Source organism: Anabrus simplex, chromosome 12 (genome assembly GCF_040414725.1).
Source record: "Anabrus simplex isolate iqAnaSimp1 chromosome 12, ASM4041472v1, whole genome shotgun sequence".
Lineage (NCBI taxonomy): Eukaryota > Metazoa > Arthropoda > Insecta > Orthoptera > Tettigoniidae > Anabrus > Anabrus simplex.
This window is the reverse complement of record NC_090276.1, coordinates 102,744,472-102,770,369: the sequence shown is the minus strand read 5'-3', so window position 1 is coordinate 102,770,369 and position 25,898 is coordinate 102,744,472. Positions and strand designations below refer to the sequence as shown.

The 25,898-nt window shown below is 39.2% G+C and overlaps 1 protein-coding gene across 1 annotated transcript; it reads left to right on the top strand.

Moving 5' to 3' along the window:
* The first annotated feature begins 87 nt into the window (after positions 1 to 87).
* Positions 88 to 4,893, top strand: LOC137502813 (uncharacterized). The gene is made up of 4 exons (XM_068229827.1): positions 88 to 529; positions 750 to 924; positions 4,401 to 4,545; positions 4,667 to 4,893. Exons 1-4 carry the CDS (start codon positions 309 to 311, stop codon positions 4,891 to 4,893), a joined length of 768 nt encoding a protein of 255 aa, XP_068085928.1. The 5' UTR covers positions 88 to 308.
* The last annotated feature ends 21,005 nt before the right edge of the window (positions 4,894 to 25,898 follow it).

The following is a 25,898-nucleotide window of genomic DNA, read 5'->3' as shown; positions in this document are numbered from 1 at the left end:
TCGTTTTCAGCCAAATCTTTTTCGTTTTTTTGTTGAGTTTTGATCAAATGTGGTGCGTAATGCCCGTTGCTCACGGTCAAATTTTTCACCACATTTATTGAACAACTCGTTGTTCAATAAGGAGTGACTGTTGCTAACGGTCAAATTTTACGGAACACCTGATTTGATAAAGTATTTTGTCAAATCATGGTCAAATAGAGCATGTCCTATTTTCATTAAATTATTTGATACAACAGCCAATCACAGCAGTGTATGAGATGAAGTAGCGATCTGGTAGCGGGTCTGTGAAGCTCAAGTTGTAAACAAACATGTCGGGCTGGACGAAAGAAGCAGTCGAAATTTTAATTGAAGAGTATATGAAACATACGTGTTTATATGCAGTTAAGTCTCCACTGTATCATAACAGGAATGCTAGGAGAGATGCGGAGGCAAAAATTGCGCGTGCACTGTGTGAAGTCCGGCCAAACACGGATTCTTCAGAAGTGAAGTCCAAGATCAATGGCCTACGAACACAATTCAACAACGAAAGGTTAGTGCAGTATTATTCCTTCACTTTATTATTATTTTACGATCTGGGAGACGATTGTTCCGTTATTGTAGTTGGTACTCGGCCTGTGATAAATTATTTGAATGATCTATCTCAAGTTCGGTCTAGCCATTCATAGAAAGGCCTATGTTTTCTAAGCAGCAGTAACTATTATACATAGGCCTACTGCATGTGTTTTAATGGATTGACATTACGATTTCAGGAATAAAGTTAACAAACTGAAGAGTGGAATGAGCTCCGATGATGTATACAGGCCATCATTTGTTTGGTATGACAGACTGCTGTTTCTTACTGACCACATCATGCCAAGAAGTAGCAAATCTAACCTTGACATGTCACAGCTCAGTGAAGATGGATTTACTGAGTCTATAGTCTTGGTAAGTGCACTGAATACGAAGTATATTAATCATTTTATGAAATAAATAACTTGCATTCTAATGATCATCATTATAAATATCCCATAAAAGTGAAGCAGAATAAATTAAGAAGCAAGTTAGAAAAGTAAGTAGGCCTAAATAAAGAAACCTTTCTGAAATATTGTTTATTTAAGAGAACAAAAACACTGATGCTTGGTTCTAAGGTTGCTATTGTATAAGCTGTTCATTAAAATAACATTAGACGTTTTAGTGCAGGCAACACTTGTAACAGTTTCATGTGAGAAGAAAGGTAGGGGGATTTTAATGTTGGTGCTTCTTAATCATACTGGTCTCTCTCCTTGCTAGTGGTGCTGATGAGATGAAGTAACAATTGCCATATGTAATTGTAGGAATGATTTGGTTACTGAGTTTAAACACCTGCATTACTGAGCTGCATGTCATTTAGATCTATTAAAATTGTTAAGTAATACTTTATTATATTTACATATATTATCAGACTAATTAACAAAAATGAAACAAGACAGCAAATAGTGAAATCAAAAAAGTGTTTGTTCTGCCTTCAAAATCGGTAGCTGTTCACCCAATGTTCTTGCCACTTCACTTGTCCTATTCTACTAAAATAACCTTTAAAATTATTTGTTATGTTCAGAGGTATTTGAGCTGCTGTGTTTCCACTTTGCCCCTCAGTTCCTTCCATTGACTGACTGTTCCTCCAGTTTCCATGCTGCAGCCTTCCTTCATTTATATTTTCCTGATCTGTGCTGTTCAGACACATGTAAACTGCTTTGTTCTATTCCAGAAGGAAGTTATGCAAAGTACAGGTGACTTGAACAATAGCTCCAACTTTGTCCACTGACAGGTTTATTTTACTTATGGGACATTGGTACTGAGTTTTCACACTTCCATATTTCTGAACCAAATTTCTTGAAATTTTGACAGCTGACTTTAAACTTAGAAACTAACATGTATACAACATTTCATTGAAATTATTCAATTAATTCTCAAAATGTATGCATTTTACTTAAATTATTTTTGCTAATCATGTATTAATCAAAATCTTCCACACACATTAGCAATGCTATTAAAATTTAGTATTTTGATATTACATACCCTCAAACAGGCTTAAGAACTTTACAGAAAGATATCTCAAGTAACTTCAAAGATTTAGCTGTAATAAATTTTAATATCACACATAATATTTTTTAAAAATTTTATGGCTTCTTTCCTACAAATTTTTATTTTTCTTACTCAGAACAAAGAAACCTGAATTTTTGCTCTGTAACTTTGTTCACTGTCTATTTCTGAACATAAATGGAAAATTTCACCCATTTCAGACAAAATGTGATACGTGTGGACTCAGCGAGCTAACAATTCATTGCTTGCTAGTCTCTGGTAGGTAGGCAAAATTCTCAATAACATGCTGTCAGACAACTGAACAGACATCTTGGTATGGCTCTGTGGAGTCCCGCCACGGGCAATGCTTCTATTGTAGAAGCACCAAGAATCTGTTTCTTGGGGACATTTTTTGTGTTCTGGTTTGTGATCTGTAGACCTGTAATGGTACAGGGTAGCATATATTGCATTTTTCATGGCAGGTACATCTGGTAAATGATTCTGAATGACCTGTTTATAGTAACTTGTGAGTTTCTTTATGTTCTCTAAATTCAGTTTAGTAGGGCCACGACCACCCAGTTTTAGGTCTTTAGTGTCCTTTTTTAGTTTAAAAAATGCTGTGGTCATTCTTTGCCACATGGTTAACACTCCTCTTTTACTATTTCCACACCTTTACCATACATTGAAACTTCATTCAGGTGCTGGTGGGTCCTAGCATCTCCATCAGAGAGTACAGTGGTGTATCTCATCTTGCACTCCTGAAGAGATCTCCACATTATATCAGCTGCAGTGACCTCCATTGAACCTGAGGAGCCATCATAATTTTTACAGCATTCACCACTCTTTTTATGATACCCTGAAAGCACCATGAATTCTGGTATATCAGGATCCATTTCATTAGCGATAGTGACACAATAGTAGCAAAATTTTGACAAAACCTCATAGTAAATGATCAGTCCTGTTAAAATATCAGCTACCAGGCCAATGCCATACAATGATGTATGGCCTTGCTTGTGATATGTACCATCATAAGACACAGCAATGTCTATGACACTGGCATTCACTAATGAAGAATCAACATCCTCATGTGCTTTGCGAACATTCATTCTGGACTCCCTAAGCATTTTCATTTTTGCATCTATGACCTCTGTGGCTAGGCCATTCATGTGGCTGGTGAATATCTTGGAGTTCATACAGTGCATACCCATGCATATGCAGAACCTTTCCATATATCTATGGCCTAGCCCCATACTTAGAAAAGCCTCTACACTTTTTCTATTGACATCAAAGGGAGGTCTTTCAGATTTACACTGTACTTTGGCCCTAGGACTGGTATACACCTTGTTGGTACAATGCTTGCATGCACTACATATTACATGCAGCTTGTTTGCCAAACCAAGCTGATATTTTACCACAACATTTAGACTAGCACGGTCACATTCAGGACATTTCAAATTGTTTAATAAATCCTGAAGAGTGCCACTATGTATTAGCATGTAGCTCGAATCACTCTGACCTAGCAGCACAGGTGAAACTGCAGATAATTTCTGCTCAGTTCTAGTTTAATTTGATTGATTTTCAATAGATCTGTTATGAAAAGCAACATTATTACCACTAAGCTGTAAATTAGTGGTAGATTGTCCAACAGTAGCATTGCTACAACTAGGTTCTAAATCAGTAGTAGACTGTGCAACAGTTTGGCCTACCTGATTTTTCAACTCCCTTTTCTTACTCAGGCCTTCACGAGCTGCCTCAAGTTGTTTTTTCCTTTTATTAGATCTTCATTTAGAGGGATACCATCGTGAGCTTGATGTATCCATTTTCGTTTTACCAAGAAATGGAAATTAGTACGGCTGAACACTACTTTGTTTGCAAACACACATTACCCGACTCTACCTGCAATTGAAATTTCTTTTGCTCCATTGTCAATACTCTGTTGGGAAAGGGTTTCATGATGTTTATGGACAGTGAAAAAGCATCATCAGCCACAAAAACAAAGGGAAACTCCTTGTCAGATTCAGGCAGCTGACGAGGAGGAGGTATGACCAGCATTCTGTCATGCATTACTGAAAATAAATCACTTTTCTGAAACACACCCCCATCACTTACACGACCATTAGTTCCAATATCCACATAAATAAATTTATAGGTTGCATCAACCACTGCTAGTAAAATAATGCATTTTGTGCCCTTGTAATTATAATAGTGTGATCCACTTGATTGTGGAGCTGCAAAATGAATATGTTTCCCATCAATTGCTCCCATGCAGTTTGGGAAGTTCCACTTCTCTTCAAATTCTTGAGCAATATTTAACCATTTTTCATTTGTGTCTGGAACCTGAAATGAAAATTAATTCCTTACAGAATTTTGAAGGAAGCTCCATGGTGACGATGGATGATATAGCATTAGATGATGACGGGGCACTGGTAGACCTAGTTCAGGAGTCTGACACAGTCACACCTGCTTCTAGCACAAAGAGTGTGATGAACCAGCCTCCACAAAAAGAAGGTACAAAACATTATATACCCAGTAAAATGGAGTTACTGCATTTAATTTAAAATAACATTCTTAGGAAAGCGTGGTTTCATTAATGATACTTTTAAAATATGAGGGATTTTCCACTTTTCAGGTACATCAATCAGAAAAAGAAAAAAGGTTTCACCTGAGGACCAAGTGCTGGCAAGTGCTAGTCAGGTATTAGCATCCATGTCAGCTTCAGCTGTAGATTCAGAGGAAGCATTTGCAAACTACATTGCTTGTGAGCTCCGTCAAATAAAAAACAAAAGAGTGAAAATTTTAACTAAACAAAAAATACAGAACTTACTTACAGAGGCTCTACTGGAAGAAATGGAGTAAAATATGTCATAAAATAAAATAATTACCTTATGTTGTGATATAATTATTAATAAATATACAGTCCTACTTACAAATAGTCTTTCCTTAATGCATTGTCTATCTCCCTACATGTTTCAGGGATTATACGAGCCAGGGTACCAAAAGGTATTTTTGTAGCATACATGAGGTTTGTATATAATTCACCAGTGGCAAGAAATCGCAGTGTTACATGTAGTCTCATTGCAGCTAGAATAGCTTGCCTCATATTTGTGTCTTTCTTGCTATTCTAGGTCCAACTAACTGGAGCAATTTTTTGAAGTTCCCTTCACTCACTCTTAAGAAATTCCTGTATGATTCAGTGTCCTCTAATCTCAATTCATTCTGGACTAAAGATAACAATCCCCTTCCATCATCCCACCCAAGGTCTGGTCCACCACCTTATAGCTCTCCTCTTCCTACTGTTTTTCCTTTTAATAACTGCACATGCAGCTATTGCAACTAAAGCTGCAATTTGTTTACTATGTACTGATGGCATTTGTGATTTATTCACTGACAGTAGAACATGCTCATCTGACAGCCAAAGAGCAAAACAATCAGTTTCAGTACTTGGGACCTATTCCCACAGAGGTCAGGCCAAACAAATTTAATTCTGAGTTTTGACCAACAGATGGCACTGGTATGAGTTTGAAGAAATATTTTACCGTGTACAACACAACATATTTGATAAAAGATGTTGAGAAATTTTTGTCAAATCTTTTGTCAAATAATTTTACCAAAAATTTGACCGTGAGCAACAGGCATAACGATGTTTTTTAATTGTTCCTTTCAAAAAATTGAGTGTTAAATCATGTGTAATACATTGCTTCAGGAAGTTGATATCTTTGCCTAATTTGGCAACTTTGATTTTTAGGCCCATATATTGATAGGCCTTTCTCTTTGCCTGGTAGGCCGTTTCACTTATAGTTATGAATTTCATTGGTTCCGTATTGAAGTGGGATTACAACAAAATTAAATTCTTTCAAGGTCCACCTATTCAATACAATGACGTTTTATTGTGATTTAATCACATGTCAAATAGTCAAATGGTACTAGTTTCGGCATCTATGTGCCATCATCAGCCTTGAGTACAAATTAAAACAAGATATATATTCCTAAAACATATAAAACACATTTTAACACATTATAAAATAACATACAATTAATGTGGTGATACATGAAATACGATAAAATTATGATACAATTGGTGTGATATAAAATTCTTAAAATTCCGGCTGTTCGTTACATAATTCAGTCTGTATGCATCCGGGATAAGTGAATTTTTACAGTTGTATGCTGTCTATGTGAATGACATTTGTTCCTTTAGATATTAGGTGGTTCCAGGGAAGTTTACTTTGATCATGTAAGATCGTGATGTATTTAGAGATGAATTCCCACTTCAATTTGAACCTGAAGGATAAAATAGCTAAGTTAGATGTTGGAAGCAATGTATGGAAGTTACTAGAAACTAGAACTCACCTTGAGGCAGCTCATCTGCTTTCTATAGCACAATGGAACATATTTCAAAGTCAAATTGACAATAAATTGTTTGATATTCTTTCGCAAAAACAGCTTACCTTAGATAGAAAATTAAACATTTTAAAAAAGAAGAAACAAACGTTTTCATTTGTAAATCTACCTAAAGAAATCAATTTGACAAAAAATATAATTGAGAAATTTCATCCCCTGCAGTTAACCTTTCCAATGTAAACTTTAATAAAGAAGAAATCGCCATTTTATCAAAAGGCCCTAACCAAAACTGGCCTAACATGAATAAAATAAACATAATGACTAACATGATTATAGAATCAGAAGCTACAATAAACAAAATGCCTTTGGAGAAACAAGACGAAATTAGATTCGAAATAAAAAGAAAACTAGATAAGATAGGCACAGCTGAAAACGTAAGTAGGAAAACTATTTCCATTAACTCTAATGACGACAAATTTACCTCTGAACACAAACAAATCACAGAACTTAAAAGTAAAATAAAACATAATGACTTAATAATATTACAAAGGCAGATAAAGGTAAAGCTACTGTCTTAATGAATAAAACTGCTTATGTATCCAAAACTAAAGAATTTTTCAACAACAACACTTTTAAAATAATCAAGAAAGATCCTACCCAAAAAATCCAGAGGCAACTAAAGCAAACTTTAAAGAACTTAACATTTCTTTTTACAGACCATGAAAAATCTAAACTGATAACCATGAATCCAGGCCTTCCTACAGTTAAAGCCCTTCCGAAAATTCACAAACCTAATATTCCTATCCGACCCATTATCAACTACAGACCCGGTCCACTCTACAAAGCATCCCAATTCATTCAAAATTTTCTAACAAAAAATTATCACTTTCTCTCCAACAAATCCATTAAAAACACTACTGAACTGATTGAGAAATTAAAGGTATTAAACCTTTCTCTCCAACAAATCCATTAAAAACACTACTGAACTGATTGAGAATTTAAAGGTATTAAACCTACAACCTAACCACTCCCTCCACTCCTTTGATATAGAAAATATGTACCCGAGCATACCAATTTCTAAACTTCCAAAAATCATTGACAATAATCTAAGTAAATATAGTTCTCTTAGCAAACCAGAAATACAAGATTTCATTCAGCTTCTAAACCTGGTCATCAACAATAATTTCTTTGTTTTCGACAAAATTATATATCAACAGAATGGACTGGCGATGGGATCACCTTCATCAGGAATTTTGGCTAATATTTATTTAGATAACTTAGAACATACAAAAATCAATAACAACAACTTTCCAAATATTCTCATGTGAGCTAGATATGTGGACGACACATTCGTCATTATGGTTGAATCCATCAAGAACGCGGAATCCACTCTTCAAGACTTGAATAATATTGACCCATACATTAAATTCACACTAGAGTCAGAAACCAATAAAGCAATCAATTTTCTAGATATAACCATTATTAGAAATACATCTGGTCTGTCTTACAAAATATACAGGAAACCTACACAAACTGCTAACACTATACACAAAGATTCCATACATCCCATAATGCACAAACGTGCAGCATACAATAGCATGGTATATCGAGCCTTCGCCATACCCATGGCAAAGAAAGATCTTAATAATGAACTTAATACCATAAGGGCAATTGCTAAGTTCAATGGGTACAACAGGCAGTTTATAGAACAAATAATAAACAAATATAGATACCGGCCTAAAACCAAAGTCATAAAAGAAAAAGAAAAAACTCATATTTCAACCACCTTCACTTATAATAATGACGTCCACAAAATCACCAAACTTTTCCGAAAACACAACGTAAGAATTTTATTCAAAACTAACGATAGAAGCTCCGAAATTTTACACAACTCTGCATCAATCAATACCCCCAGTATCTACTCCAAATCTGGAATATATAGACTAAAATGCAATGAATGCAGCAGCTCCTACATAGGTCAAACAGGACACAACTTTATGATTAGATATTCGGATCACGTCAACGCGATGAGACACAGTAAGTTCTCCGCCATGGGTGTACATATGCACGCCACTAATCACAAATTTACCGACATTGAACAAGATCTGGAAGTTCTTCAAACAGTAAACAAGGGACCCACAATGAATATCATTGAAAGTTGTTACATCAACTGCGACCAATACTTTAACCCCAATTATAATTTTAATGAGATTTACGAGAAACCCAATATCCTTTTTGATCTTTTAATCGATTGGCTTAAAAATACCAAACTATCGAAAAACAGTTCGATTTTCCAAGTAATCCGGAATACACACTCCCGTCAATTACCCCCACTACCCCCATCCCTCCGCCCCGCCTTAGTTCCATTCCCCCGCAAGTGCTCCGCCTCCCTCCTTCCCCTCGCCTCCTTTACCGTTGCCCACACACTTCGTCCGGCTCCGTCTGTGTAACAACACGTTTACATGCTGCTCAAGGTGAGTCAATCATCATTCAACGATTCTAATGTTTCTAGTAACTTCCATACATTGCTTCCAACATCTAACTTAGCTATTTTATCCTTCAGGTTCAAATTGAAGTGGGAATTCATCTCTAAATACATCACGATCTTACATGATCAAAGTAAACTTCCCTGGAACCACCTAATATCTAAAGGAACAAATGTCATTCACATAGACAGCATACAACTGTAAAAATTCACTTATCCCGGATGCACACAGACTGAATTATGTAACGAACAGCCGGAATTTTAAGAATTTTATATCACACCAATTGTATCATAATTTTATCGTATTTCATGTATCACCACATTAATTGTATGTTATATTATAATGTGTTAAAATGTGTTTTATATGTTTTAGGAATATATATCTTGTTTTAATTTGTACTCAAGGCTGATGATGGCACATAGATGCCGAAACTAGTACCATTTGACTATTTGACATGTGATTAAATCACAATAAAACGTCATTGTATTGAATAGGTGGACCTTGAAAGAATTTAATTTTGTTGTAATCCCACTTCAATACGGAACCAATGAAATTCATAACTACAATTTGCAACATTTGAGCATTACTTCAAATTTTGAGATGGTCCATAGACATCCTATTTGAAACTGTTCTTCAACTTCTATTCTACAACTTCATATCCTCAACGTGTTCTACAACTTCACCATATGCCTCTGACTTTCGTCTTTTATCTTCAAGATCATGATTAACTTCGGATCTCTCGACTAACTTTGACTTTTATTCTCTCTTCTTTACTTTGATAATATACGATTTTTCGCCATCGTCTAATTATAACCGCCAGACTATCAACTTTATCTTTATGCAATCTTACTACTTGTTGTATAACAATCTGTTGTTTTATCCATTGCACTTATTTTAGCAACCTTCTAATGTTAATTTTGTTAATACTTCCACTATTATATCTCATCACATTGTATTTTTAAACCATCATTGTTATTTTTAATATTATTTTTCTTCAAATCTCTTCAAGATTTTAAAATTCATTTCATTATTACATGTTATTTAGACGTTTATTTTTAATTTAAGGTTAAGACTATGGCTGATAATGCCTTCAGGGAAGGCGAAACATGTACCACTATTAGTTAACAAATTTATGTAAATCATCCAAGACGATTTTGTATTGATTAGGTGGTCTAATATATAACTTACTGTTATTATTTCTTTCAAATATCATCAATACGGCCAAAAATGATATTTATTATATGTAATAATACTGGATACTGGCCGCACTTAGTAATTCTTCTTAAAACTATAATCAACACCGCCACAGATGGAATATGACGTCATTCCCAGCAGTCAAGAGAACTGCAATCCATTACCATCTCATGCAGAATAACAACACTCTCACCGGCGCGGACTTGGCACTTCAAATGCACTGCAGTCTCGATCTCAAGGCGCTAACTACACAGATCAGTTTAATAATAATGTTATTTGCTTTGCGTCCCACTAACTACTTTTTAAGGTCTTCGGAGACGCCGAGGTGCCGGAATTTACTCCCGCAGGAGTTCTTTTACGTGCCAGTAAATCTACCGACACGGGGCTGTCGTATTTGAGCACCTTCAAATACCATCGGACTGAGCCAGGATCGAACCTGCCAAGTTGGATTTAGAAGGCCAGCGCCTTAACCGTATGAGCCACTCAGCCCAGCGCAGATCAGTTTAATAGTTTGACACTGGCCGCACACAACGAAACACACCACTAGCTCGAGGTATCCTCTTGACCACGGGGCATTTAGGTAGCTCTTAAACGACCACCCTTGGACGAATTCTGTTCTCGTCTGACCCCCTCCCTTTCTTTAGATGATAGTTGCATTCTTAGAAGGATTCGTCCATTTCCATTTCCTTTCCTGTTCATTGTTAAGAGTGGATGGTTTTGGTTGTATGTTCAAGTACGAAGAGCGTGCCCTATCTTGACGACCACCGTTTGCAGGTCGAGCACACACTCCAGTACACCATTAAACTCAAATAACATAATTGCCTCTGATAGCTTAGCTTACTCTGGCCATTCTCACAAACTATCGTGCCTACATTTGTGAAACTTTGACTAAATTTGCTTTTAATGTGTGATAAAATCGTCTGGAAACTGACGATCAAACTTTCAGAAAAGATAGACACACTTTCATTTCAGAAGTGTGTTATTTTAGGATTGTTTTTCGAATTTGTTACATAATGGAATAAATACTGAAATACCCGAGTATTTTATGTGCATTAATATTTCAGCACGAAACTATTAAACAAAGAAATTTCTTAAGGGCTTAAATGAAAATAACACAATGACATAATCATAAAAGGCGATGAAGTAGTCACAGAGGATTGACGTTGCCAATAAAACATTGAATGTATGAGGGGAGGTGGGATTTTCAGTTATCTCACGCTGTGGCAAGACACGTTATTACAAAGTGCCAGGGGGCTTCCTGTTCTAATAACTTCATTTTGTGATATGTCAGACTTGTTACATGTTTCGTCTGATTAATGATACGGGGGGGGGGGGGATATTATTCCCCTTAAAATAGTTACCACCAGCCTCATGTTATAAGCCAGTGAATATGCGGAAGATTTCTTATTCCATGTCTAGTATAGAACCTGTTCGTTATTCTTCAAGTTTATTTACTTACATGTATCATCTTCTTCCTTGTTTCAGAGTCAGAAGAAGATAACTTGATTATCTGTATGTAAGTACCGCAATGTTTATATCTTCACTACATAGTCGCGTAAAATGTATACAAATCCTTGTAAATTATTATGCCCCTCCCTACTAGAATCTTATTTTACGTCATGTCATTTAAGTAGAGTGAATGGTACACAGTTTTATTTAATCAACATTGATTTGCTTATAGTGCTGTTTCTCAGGTGCTCTCCCCCCTGTGGGTGCGGGCGGTAGAATAACACCCACGGTATCTCCTGCCAGTCGTAAGAGGCGACTAAAAGGGGCCTCATGGGCTCTGAACTTTGGAGCGTGGGTTGGCGACCACGGGGCCCACAGCTGAGTCCCGTCATTGCTTCCACTTACTTGTGCCAGGCTCCTCACTTTCATCTGTTCTATCCGACCTCTCTTGGTCAATTCTTGTTCTTTTCCGACCCCGACGCTATTAGGTTTGCGAGGGCTAGGGAGTCTTTCATTTTCATGCCCTTCGTGGCCCTTGTCTTCCTTTGGCCAATATCTTCATTTTTTGAAGTGTCGGATTCCTTCCTATTTTCGCTCTGATTGGTGTTATATAGAGGATGGTTGCCTAGTTGTACTTCCTCTTAAAACAATAATCACCACCAGCACCTCTCAGGTGCTCTTGTCTGTTCTCCCTCTCTGCATGGGGGCAGTAGCCTGTCGTAAGAGGCAACTATAAGGCACTCCAGGGGCTGCTAAATTCAGAGCATGGCTTGGCAACCATAGCCCTTAGCTTAGTCCTGGCATTCCGCGAGACTCCTCACTTTCATACCCGACATCCCCTTTGCCATCCCTAAAGATCTTAGAGCTTTTGTGGCCTGGAGAGTCTTTCTCTTTCATTCCCTTCATGGCCCAAGTCTTTTCTTGACAAATACCTTCATTTTTCGAAATGTTGGGCTCATCTAGTTCACTTCCCCTTAAAACAATAAACATTACTACCTCCTCATTCTAGAGGAAACAGGCAAATAAAGAAAATTACCTTTACATGAGTTACTTTACAAGTAACGTATCATTGCTGAGAAGGGCGCTTTTTATCACGGAAGAGGCAGAATTATCTCAGAAAATTCCTGTAAGAGAAACAAGTCAAATTAAGACTTAATAACAAAACTAATTGTTACTATATCGCCATCACGCCGAACACCGTTTGGAGCGAGAGCTCGAATGAATTGGATCCGCTTTCTGAGAAGGGAAGCAATGTATCCCAGTTCGATGTGCAAGTGAAGCAAACAACCAATCGTATGCAGGATTCAACTGGAACCAAAAGTGTGGTATGTTTGCCAGAACGCCAAAAACAAGGTTTCCTTCTGGTGTCGTTCCCACACTCCTTGGCATAAACCATACACATCAAACAAGTTCTTTTTCTGACATCAGAAAGACGTGAGAATGGAAAAGAGTGGTCCAACATTTTTCACGGTTATATTTTATTGCGCCTAACGAAAAATCTGTTCCCTTGTAAAAAAAACCCTGCAGAACAACCTCTTTACACACATAGCCACAAAAATAATCTTAAATTTATTTTATTAACCAGTACAGAGCTCAGAAGCTTGACTTCGGCCCCCTCTAGGGACACCATGAGGTTGTGTGCCTTTATCCATGCTAGATTGGCCTCGGTGTAGGGCCACATTGCCTGAGACATGCCTGTGCTCTTTATGTTCATTACTATTGTTCTACTTCCGTTCTATTCTCACCTTCTTAAAGTTTATTGCTCTTTCTATCAAAACAACTTCTCTGCCTCGGATAGTAAAGTTCAGCGGAGGTTTTACCCTCCCACAATCACAAGTTTCGGGTCGTGGCGAGGTGATGCATGGTTACTGGGAGAGTAGTTCTTAGCGACCCTCTCCAGTCACACTTTCCACTTACTTGTGCAAGGCTCCTCCCTTTCATCTATCCTATCCGACCTCCCTTGGTCAACTCTTGTTCTTTTCCGACCCCGACGCTATTAGGTTTGTGAGGGCTAGGGAGTCTTTCATTTTCACACCCTTGTCTTTCTTTGGCCGATATCTTCATTTTTCGAAGTGTCGGATCCCTTCCATTTTTCTCTCTGATTAGTGTTATATAGAGGATGGTTGCCTAGTTGTACTTCCTCTTAAAACAATAATCACCACCAGCACACACATTGGCCCTATTGCAGTCGAACTGCGATAGTTACCACTGTCGCCCACCTGCGGCCGACGAGAAAGACAGGCCGCGGCGCGCACATCATACACTGAATGTGGCCGGTCTTACTGTAGAGAATGCATCCCCAGGCTCACGCGAGAGACTATCGTAGCGCGGTAAGTAAAATACATTTCAGCGCATTTTAACCTACTAAAAGAACACTACTGAACTACAGATCAAATGAAACGTAGTGTCTCTTACTATCCTTGGTTGAACAAAAACTAAAAATAACATTCATGTAGGGAATATCTTATTGAATCCAGGGTGAGAGGTAGGCCTATTGTAAGCTATTTACCTGGCTTCAGCATCATATCTAATACTTAAATTATCTTCCCTTCCTGAAAGTTATCTTGGAACCACCCTATTCAATTAGAAATTAAATGAAACATAGTGTCTCTTACTAGCCTTGGAAGACAAAAACTAAAAATCATACTGCAGTAAAAAATACACAGTCATAGAAATTTAATATTGCTCATGAAACTGGTGATTGATTGATTGATTGATTGATTGATTGATTGATTGATTGATTGATTGATTGATTGATTGATTGATTGATTGATTGATTGATTGATTGATTGATTGATTGATTGATTGATTGATTGATTGATTGATTGATTGATTGATTGATTGATTGATTGATTGATTGATTGATTGATTGATTGATTGATTGATTGATTGATTGATTGATTGATTGATTGATTGATTGATTGATTGATTGATTGATTGATTGATTGATTGATTGATTGATTGATTGATTGATTGATTGATTGATTGATTGATTGATTGATTGATTGATTGATTGATTGATTGATTGATTGATTGATTGATTGATTGATTGATTGATTGATTGATTGATTGATTGATTGATTGATTGATTGATTGATTGATTGATTGATTGATTGATTGATTGATTGATTGATTGATTGATTGATTGATTGATTGATTGATTGATTGATTGATTGATTGATTGATTGATTGATTGATTGATTGATTGATTGATTGATTGATTGATTGATTGATTGATTGATTGATTGATTGATTGATTGATTGATTGATTGATTGATTGATTGATTGATTGATTGATTGATTGATTGATTGATTGATTGATTGATTGATTGATTGATTGATTGATTGATTGATTGATTGATTGATTGATTGATTGATTGATTGATTGATTGATTGATTGATTGATTGATTGATTGATTGATTGATTGATTGATTGATTGATTGATTGACCCTAATTAAGCCTATGTTTACAACAACATTTGTGTAAGAAATATCTTATTGAATCCAGGGTGAAAGGTAGGCCTATTGTAAGCTATTTACCTGGCTTCAGCATCATATCTAATACTTAAATTATGCTCCCTTCCTGAAAGTTATCTTGGAACCACCCTATTCAATTAGAAATTAAATGAAACATAGTGTCTCTTACTAGACTAAAAATCTTACTGCAGTAAAAGTATACACAGTCATAGAAATCAAATGTTGCTAATGAAACTGGTTAATGTACAAGTAAGCCTATATTTACAATAGAATTCTTGTAAGAAATATCTTATTGAATGCAGGATCAGATGTAGGCCTATAGTAAGCTATTTACAAGTCTTACATTTGTTTCACTCCGTGTCTGGGTTCAACATCATACTTAATGCTTCAGTTTTTCTATCTTCCTCAAAGTCATCTTGGAACAACATGGTTTATCATTTGACTTTTTCTCAAAATTATTGAGTAGAATTTTGTTTGTACAGAGAGACACTTTCAAGTTTGTTTAACGGTGTGTTGTTAAGAGAACACTTACATTCAGCATTATGTCTGATTTCTCTAATTTTGACAAACTTATCTTTGAGCAACAAAGAGTTATTTCACACATGACATAAAATATTGAATGAAATCTTTTACAAGTAGAGAGACTGTATGCCACACCAATTCAACTGTAAATACAACTACCTCAGATGGCAAAGTGAGTTTACCCCTATCCAGTTCCTTAACAAAATCATATGATGGATCTACCTCAACTTCCTTACTTAACTGAAGCCAAACACTACATATATCACATTTAGACTTTTGTAAAATCTTTCTAGCTGCATACCCTCCTATATAGGTCAGTATGGGCAAAGTATTATAAGGAATAACATCCATTTCGAATGGTACATCCAGAATTTCAGATAGTAGTTGTAAATCAATATTTCAATCTTGCTTCTCTTTAACAAGGATCAAGGTTTTTAAGCTTATATAACCATTTTGAGCTGCAAACAGTACATCATTTTTGAACCTTAGTTTCCTTTCATTTTCTAGAACCTGAATGTAAGTAATGTAGTAATTGGCACCACTTAGCTGTCTGTAGGATCCAAAACGACCTTCTAGGCTGTCACTTTGAAAGTTACCCAACAAGATATAATCCACCCTATATTTGTCGAACAAATATGGAATGATCTGAAGAAAAGATTCAGTTGTTACAATCAAGGACTGAAAGGTTTGTGATGTTAAAGCATCACTCGATCGAACTGAGGCCCTCCAAATTTTCAGCCACTGACACATGCCACTTAAGAACTGAACCTGCTCATCTGTTAGTTTTCTAATTGCTTTCCTAATGGGATCATTGAATCTTTTCCCTTCTAATGCACTTTTAACATTAACTGTCGTCCACCAGTTCACAATAATTTGTAGAAAGATGACAGTCTGGTTTATCTCTTCAGAAACTCCAGGAATTGTAGCCACCACATCAAAATACTTAAATGACAACTGTGGCTGTATATATACCTTGTCCATCAACAGAGAAACAAAGAGCTCATGTTCTTTTAAATGCTTAACCCTGTCTTCCAAGTAGGAACTGCTTTGTAGTGAAGAGTTCACTAGCTGATAATTACAAATAAGTTTCTGTAAGGTACGAGGATGTGGTAAAAACATTAAATCACATTTTCGAAGAGCATTGTATGCGGAGACTGAATAAATATATAAACAAGATGCTACTATCATAGTTCTGTTACCATATTGTCTGTTGTTTTTTGAGATCTGCGACACATTAAGTTGTTCTACTATAAACTTTAACTGTTCGTTGTCATCATAATTGGGAATAGTTTGCAAAAGTTGAATAGCACAGTCAACCTTATCCCTAATATTAGGCACTATTTCTCCCTTTTCCACCTTTGACATAATAATTTCTAGAGCGTTAATAGAGTTCAATATCTTAATGTTTTTGAAGGAAGCATTTACACTGAAGTCATTACCGGTATTTTTATATTTACACTGAATGTCAAATCTTCCAGTACAGTGATAAAGGAGGTAACACATGGCATTCCCCTGTCAACTGCCAGGAGACAAATAAATAATTTCCCCTCATGCTTAATTACAGTCCGCTTATTGGAATAAACTTGCTGGGTTTCTAGAAATAAACTAATATCGTTCAGACACTTCAATGAATCCTCTGTCAGGTAAATTTTATTGGATTCGATACTATCCTGAATAGCTGTTCGAAGATTATTCTCTTCTACATCAGCAAGACGTCTTACTTTGGGAGTGAACTTCGGACAATATGAAGGTGTATTTGGAAAAAATAGTTGGCACAGCATTTTCAGTCAGTTTCGGAATTATTCATGGAAACTCTCTCAGTTCTCCTTTAACTGTAAGCCTGTCCACTCGAATTATGCACGACTCATCAAAAGGTTTTATGCATACTATTGGGTTTTTCAGTTTAGAAAAATCTGTCGGAATGTAACGAAGCAATAGCTTACGGCGGCTTTCATCCGTCGGTAAAGAAAAAGTCGATGTTTTTTCAGTTTCAGTGTCATAACTAGACCGACAGCCGAAGACACTACAGCGACGAGGCATTTTCATATATCTGTAATTAAATAGGATATAAATGTATTACCTCTAAATCCTCAGCACTAGAGTTGTAACTTATCCAACTTGTGTAGTGCAGCCCAACATTGCAGAATGAAGTGAAGAACGATGAGGTTTTACACACATTTTTGTAAATAAATACTTACTTACATGACCGCACACAACACTATGAATTTAAGAAACTGTTGCACAACACTAACATATTCAAATAAACACAAAAAATCTCCGTTATTTCCTTCCATAATCCACAATAAACTAGCAATAACACTGCAAGAACACATGTAATAACCGGCTTCACTACACCATTGCTGGGACTGGACTTGTCACGTGACTTTAGCGGCCCATGGCCTATCTCTCACGTCGGCCTCTTGCCCAGCTGAGTTACGTCAATTGATATATGCGTATATGCGGCCTCCATAGACGCACAAACTGTCTAACGGAATCTCGTTTGATACATGGACATGACAGGACTGTGAGAGAATATCGTCTTTATTCTAAAGATAGAGTAGCTGTGGGTGGCGCGGCGACTGTAGGCGTTTGTACCCTAGTTCGCTCCGACATCTTCAGCGACCCCCTGTGGGTGGGGGCGGTAGAATAACACCCACGGTATTCCCTGCCTGTCGTCAGAGGCGACTAAAAGGGCCCTCAGGGGCTCTGAAACAATAATCACCACCACCACCATCTTCAGGGATGAAGTACCGCTCCGTATTCAGCTTGATGCAGTTGCAGTTCGCACTCTGTTGCCAGTAATGACAGCGGTGTGCAGCGTGTACATTCCACCGGAATACGATCTTCAAATAAATGCACTATAAGATTTGATCGCTCAGTTACCTCCTCCAATACTCATGCTGGGAGACGTGAATGCCCGTAACACACTTGGGGTTCTCCGTTTTTCTGTCTTCGGGGTGTGGGGAATGCCCGAGCGATTGATAAACCTGTTCGAAATTTGCGTGCTTAATACAGGGGAACTGACACATTTAAGCAGGGCACATAGCACATCCTTACAGCTAGATGTCACTTTGTTGAGCCGTGTGCTAGTTTCCCTGCTATGGCGGGAAGTACGCGACAACCTCTGTGATAGCTGCAACTTCCCGATAATTGTATCTCTCTTGAATGAAAGACAGACCGAACTACCCAAGCGGTGATTACTTCGGCGGGCAAATTGGACAGAATTTTCCAAACCCGCAGTGATGGCTGATAATATGCTGGAGTTTGTTGAGGACCGTGTTTCTTTCATTACTACAGGAATTCTAGCAGCTGCAGAGGAATCAATTCCTTCCTCGTCCGGTATTCCTCGCCGGATGCGGATCCCATAGTGGACAGACGAAATATCAGCGGCCATACGTGATGGCCGACGGGCATTTAAGCATTACTGTCGGAGTCGTACGAAGTAAAATCATATCACATTTAAGCGTGAAGGCCTGTTATTTGATTCCAGAAAGTAAGAAAGTTACATGGGAAAAATATGTGTCCTTCATAACGGCACATAATCCGTCATCACAAGTGTGGATAAAACTCCACCCTATTGCCGGAGTACAGAATGTGCCCTCAGTCCAGGAATATCAATTAACGGAGATGTAGTTACGATTCCTTCAGCCTACAGACCACATCGCTTCACATTTCGCATCTACTTCCAGGTCTGGGAGATACGACTCTGCATTTCTTCCAATTAAGCGCGAAACAGAGGCACACCATCTTTAATTTGCCTCTAGTGCTTCGGATCGCTACAACGTGCCTTTCACGGATTGGATGTTGCTCGTACATTCGCACTATGCAGAGACACGGCTCCTGGACCGGACAAAATCCACAAGCAAATTCTGAAGCATTTGAGTGACAGAGGTCTCCAAGATATCCACACCCTAATCAACAAAATATGGAGTGAGGGAGTGTTTCCATCTCAATGGCGTTAGGGAACTGTGATAACAATTCCCAAGCCAGGTAAAGATCCAAAAATTCTGGATAGTTATAGGCCAATAAGCCTTAAAATGGCCTTTATAAGTGATTTGAGAGGATGGTCAACCGCCGTCTTGTATGGGCCATGGAAAAGGAAGGCCCCCTTGTCCAAATACCAGTGTGGTTTCCGCTCTCATCGGTCTGGCACTGATCATCTGGTCAGACTGGAGAGCGACATTCAGGAGGCCTTTCGACGGAAGGAACACCTAGTCGCCGTGCTTTTGACCTGGAGAAAGGTTACGATACTACCTGGCGATGTGCAATTCCTCAACTCAACACCAGTGGAGATTTCGAGGAAATTTGCCAACGTTTACTGAGAATTTCATGTCCCTTCGGCTTTTCCGAGTCCGAGTAGGGAATGCATTTTCTCTTGATTACTTTCAGGAAAATGGAGTACATCAGGGATCTGTATCTAATCTCACGCTGTTCGCAATCGCCATCAACGGCATAGTTGCCGCTTCTGGTCCCGCATCCGTTCCATCGCTATATGTAGACGACTTACCTCTATATTACAGCAAGCTATTAACTGAGTCGAGAGATGGGCCCTGCAGCGTAGTTCTCGATTTTCAGCGGTGAAACATCAGTTGTACACTTCTGTCGACGTCGGATCGTACATCCTGAATCAGAGCTCCGTTTGCGAAACAGTGTCTTACCACTGGTAGACACCTGCAGATTCCTGGGTCTCCTTTTCCCCCTCCCCCCTGTGGGTGGGGGCTGTAGAATAACACCCACAGTATCCCCTGCCTGTCGTAAGAGGCGACAAAAAGGGGCCCCAGGGGCTCTGAACTTTGGAGCGTGGGTTGGCGACCACGAGGCCCTTAGCTGAGTCCTGGCATTGCTTCCACTTACTTGTGCCAGGCTCCTCACTTTAATCTATCCTACCCGACCTCACTTGGTCAAATATTCTTCTTTTCTGACCCGGACGCTATTAGGTTTGCGAGGGCTTGGGAGTCTTTCATTTTCATGCCCTTCGTGGCCCTTGTCTTTCTTTGGCCGATACTTTCATTTTTCGAAGTGTCGGACCCCTTACATTTTTCTCTCTAATTAGTATTATATAGAGTATGGTTGCCTAGTTGTACTTCCTCTTAAAACAATAATCACCCACCACCACCTTTTCCCCCTGTGGGTAGGGGCGATAGGATAACACCCATGGTGTCCCCTGCCGGTCGTAAGAGGCGATTAAAAGGGGCCTCACGGGCTCTTAACTTTGGAGCATGGGTTGGCGACCATGTGGCTCTCAGCTGAGTCCTGGCATTGCTTCCACTTATTTGTGCCAGGCTCCTCACTTTCATCTATCCTATCCGACCTTCCTTGGTCAAGTCTTGTTCTTTTCCGACCCCGAGGGTATTACGTATGAAGGCCTAGGGTGTCTTCCATTTTCATGCCCTTCGTGGCCCTTGTCTTCCTTTGACCGATACCTTCATTTTTCGAAGCGTCGTACCCCTCCTATTCTTTCTCTCTGATTAGTGTTATATAGAGGATGGTTGTCTAGTTGTACTTCCTCTTAAAACAATAATCACCACCTCCTGGGTCTCCATTTGGTAAGAGACTAACGTGGCAGACCCACATCCGTCAGTTGAAGGTTGCTCGCATGCGGTGCTACTACGTTTTCACACGCCTGCGGCTGTGGAAGTGCGGCTTATGGCTCAGCATCAGTATCTACGCTCAGTATTCACCATAGTGGAGTTTTCCTGGTAATGGGAGATTTCCGCATTAGCCCCATTCCCTGCCTACTCGCTGAAAGGGGAGTTCCATCTTTACGGACAAGGAGGCAGCAGTTACTCCTCACGTGCATCCATGCTATCAATGCTTATTTAGTACTCAATACCAGCAGAGGTACCATACCGGCCGAATGACACGCGGCCGGTTGGGTTTGGTAATGATAGCTTGTGTCGTGATTTAAATATAAATATCGGTGGTTGCCTTGAACAAACTTTTAACGAGGTACCCCCCGTTGGTTTCGCGATCAGATATACGTCTAGATCTACTCCATGGACCCAAGGTGAACACGGATTGCTCAGTTTATCGGAGCTGTTTCAATCAATCTATCACTACTGATCTGCATTTAGGGCAGTCGCCCAGGTGGCAGATTCCCTATCTGTTGCTTTCCTAGCCTTTTCTTAAATGATTTCCAAGAAATTGGAAATTTATTGAACGTCTCCCTTGGTAAGTTATTCCAATTCCTAACTCCCCTTCCTATAAATGAATATTTGCCCCAGTTTGTCCTCTTGAATTCCAACTTTATCTTCATATTGTGATATGTCCTACTTTTATAAACGCCACTCAATCTTATTCGTCTACTACTGTAATGTCATTCCACGCCATCTCTCCGCTGACAGCTCGGAACATACCACTTAGTCGAGCAGCTCTTCTTCTTTCTCTCAATTCTTCCCAACCCAAACATTGCAACATTTTTGTAACGCTACTCTTTTGTCGGAAATCACCCAGAACAAATTGAGCTGCTTTTCTTTGGAATTTTTCCAGTTCTTGAATCGGATAATCCTGGTGAGGGTCCCATACACTGGAACCATACTCTAGTTGGGGTCTTACCAGAGACTTATATGCATTCTCCTTTACATCTTTACTACAATCCCTAAACACCCTCATAACCATGTGCAGAGATCTGTACCCTTTATTTACAATCCCATTTATGTGATTACCCCAATGAAGATCTTTCCTTATATTAACTCCTAGATACTTACAGTGATCCCCGAAAGGAACTTTCACCCCATCAACGCAGTAATTAAAACTGAGAGGACTTTTCCTATTTGTGAAACTCACAACCTGGCTTTTAACCCCGTTTATCAACATACCTTTGCCTGCTGTCCATCTCACAACATTTTCGAGGTCACGTTGCAGTTGCTCACAATCTTGTAACTTATTTATTGCTGTATAGAGAATAACATCATCCGCAAAAAGCCTTACCTCTGATTCCACTCCTTTACTCATATAATTTATTTTTATTTGGGGAGGGCTATAACGATTAACTGCTACAAATCATACACAAACAAATGTTTTAAGGCCAATGTTATTCAAGCAATTAATTATTGCAATTCTTTCACTAGATCTCTTTCATATCAGATACAATGTAGCCTACTTTCTCCCATATTTGACATCGACCATCTATGTAAGTGTAAATTGTTATTGCTAAGAGGCAACACCATTAAGCACTGCTGCCGAATGATATTGTCGACTTCTTAAAATTAAGCAACTTGTCAGTCAATACATTAGCTCACCTTGGAAGATACTGAAAGTAGTTTATGGCACCCAAGAGAAATAATTGTGTGCAAGACAAGTTCCTGGTCAGTGTATCTTTTCTCTCTGTCTACCCCCTGTGGGTGGGGGATGCAAACGAAAAATACACCCATGGTATCCCCTGCCTGTCGTGGGAGGCGACTCAAAGGGGGGACCAAGGGATGATTGTATTAGAACCATGAAACTACTTTTGATTAGTACCATCTCGCAGGGAACACCAAGAGTCGCCTTTACTTCCGGGTAGTACCACTATACTAGGTGCACCAGAGGTTTGTAGTTAGTAGTAGCAGAGTGTGGTTCACTGTGGGTTTCCAGTACCCGTGATTAGTATCATTGTGAGAAACACCCTGGGTCTGGGCATTGCCTGTGATTAGTACCATTATATGAGCGACACCGTGGGTCTGCGTTGCCTGTGATTAGTACCCACTATATGAAGAACACCACAGGAATACCGGCGTCCGTGATTAGTACACGTAAGTGAGGAACACCATCGGTTTGCATTGCCTATGAGTTGCGCCATTATGTGAGAAACACCATAGGTCTGCGTTACCTCCAGGACTTCTTTCACCAAAATCTGGCCACAAAATATATCTTCACGGATGATTCTAAAGCCGGAGAAAATGTTGGTTGCTCTTTCCTCACCGATGATATGAGCAGGAAGATCTCGCTTCCTAGTGTATGTAGCGTGAATACTGCGGAGCTTTACGCCATCTTAGAAGCTCTGCTCTTTGCACTGGGTGACAAAAAACACTTTCTTATGGGTACTGCCTCGTTAAGCTCGCTGCAGTCTGTTTCTCACAACACAAAATGGTGCAGCAGATTCTTGACCTGCTAGCAAGGCTAAGTGATGCAACCAGAATCACTTTCACGTAGGGATTGCATGAAACGAACTTGCGAATGAAGCGGCACTTTTACCTCCAAGACCTGTCAATGTGCCCGCTAAAGATATTTGTTCTCAGCTACGTCGAACGATCTTGGCGTTCGGGGAGTCGGAGTGGCTAGCTATCCGAACTCCTAACAAACTGAGATCAATTAAGAAGACAAATACCGTGTGGCGGTCCTCTTTTCGGCCTTCACAGAAAGAGGCCATAGTATTGTGTAGGCTGAGGAGAGGTCATTTACGATCTAGCACTCTTATGTCGTAAAGAGCGAACATCCCCCAGGGTGTTCTTGTGGTGCCGCCTTAGAGTGCGCCGAACTCTCTGACCAAAGGCGGAGTCTCGGCCTGCAGGAGACACTCCAAGTCCTACCAGTGGAGCACGCTACGACTGCTGATCTCGCCATCCGCTTTATGTGCGACAACCCCTCGCGGTAAAATAACACCCGCTGTAGCACCTGCGTGTCGCAAGAGTCCACTAAAAGGGCCCTAAGGGCTCTGAAAATTGTAGCGTGGGTTCACGATCACGGACCCCCTAGCCGAGTTCACCAATATCCGGCCGCGAAACATTAGTTCACGGATGGTTCCGAAATCGTAGAAAATGTTGGTTGCTGGTTCGTCACCGATGATGTGAGTACGATTTCGCTGTCAGGTTCCTCACTTTATCTGTCCAATTCGACGACCCTTGGACAACTCTATTGCTTTTCAGACCCCGATGGTATTACGTTTACGAAGGTTAGGGAGTCCTTCAATTTCACGCCCTTTGTGGCCCATACCTTCATTTTTCGAAGTGTCGAATTCCTTCTATTTTTTCTCGCTGATTGCTGTTATATAGAGGTTGGTTGCCTAGTTGTTCTTCCTCATAAACCAATAATCACCACTACCACCGCTCCGCTCTCATCTAGATGCAGTTGCAGTTCGCACTCCATTGCGAGTAATAACAACGTGTACATTCTGTTGAACGCCATGTGTTTTCTTTCGTCAGAGGTCAGCACAATCAGACTGCTTCAGCCCCAGTGGAAGGGGGACGGAGTCACGCGCTTCACCGGCGTCAGTGAGTTCCGAGACTTGGACGAGCGTGGGTAACAGTATTGTGTTTGTGCGCTACAACATGGACCACGGCGTCCTAATGTATATTTTGTGAATAAATGAAGTATGTAATGTACATTATGTTGGCCTTCCCTTTGCACTTAATGAAGTACATTTCGTGGACTGTGGGAAGAGCTAGGCCTCGTTCAACACGAGTAAGCAACTTGAAAACGAGACCGAACATTTTCGTCCTCCGGTGCCCGATGTCATTCAGTGACGATATTACATCTCATAATCTGCGTATTTAGGCCTATTAGTGATAACAGTTTATTTACAAGTGTTTACATTTGTGAAGTACGAATGTGTTCGTTTTACCGCCAAACTTACAACCACCCACGTGCTAAGTACTGCGCAGTAAGGTACAAATGAGTGACTTCAACTAACGTGCCGTGTATGTGATTCACAACCATTTTCTACATGAAACACTGTGACTTGTGATGTGATCAACTGAGTTCTAATACAATCCTCATTCATTTTAAACTTCGAGATTGAAGCGTGTGTTGCCGCCATCTTGCGCGGACGAATACAGTCTTGCCAACCCAAGTGATGGAAATTCCAAGGAGTAGTAATCCAGATCCGTAGCAGTAGTTCCAGAAGTGACCACCAGAGTGCAGCCCAGCTGCGCAGTGCTCTTTGGGTTTTAGCCCTGCTGTGGAAGGATACATTCTCCTGATCTGTAAGTAATCTGGCATTCCCAGTCCTTTATAATATATCCATTATTTCTTGTTATCCTTCACCATGGATCCTGTCCAGCGAAAAGGTCTCATAAAAAAGAGGGCAGTTATTAAGTCTCGTATAAAACGTATAGCTAGTTTTGTCAGTACATTTAATGAAGGCTCAAATCTGAATGATATTCGAGTTAGGCAAAGGCTGCTATGTTCAAGTAAGGAGGAATACAACGATGTTCAAACCCAGTTAGAAATTAGCGATACCGAAGAAGTTCATGATGCAGATAGGGAATCCACTGAAGAACTCATCCTAGAAATAGAATCTAAGATGGAAACTCTGTTGAATGCAAATTCGAATGCAATTTCCTCCGCAACATCTAGTTCTTCAAATACCAGTAGCATACATGAAATAAGACTGCCTACAATTTCACTGCCAAAATTTTCAGGAATTATTTCTGAATTTATTCATTTTCGAGATACCTTCCAGAGCCTAGTAAT

What these genes read in the sequence shown, in the direction of transcription:
- LOC137502813 (XM_068229827.1), top strand. Translation starts at nt 309, where the DNA reads ATGTCGGGCTGGACGAAAGAAGCAGTCGAAATTTTAATTGAAGAGTAT. An exon ending in ACACAATTCAACAACGAAAG is followed by an intron (nt 530 to 749) that starts GTTAGTGCAGTA and finishes TTACGATTTCAG; the next exon opens with GAATAAAGTTAACAAACTGA. An exon ending in CCAGCCTCCACAAAAAGAAG is followed by an intron (nt 4,546 to 4,666) that starts GTACAAAACATT and finishes TCCACTTTTCAG; the next exon opens with GTACATCAATCAGAAAAAGA.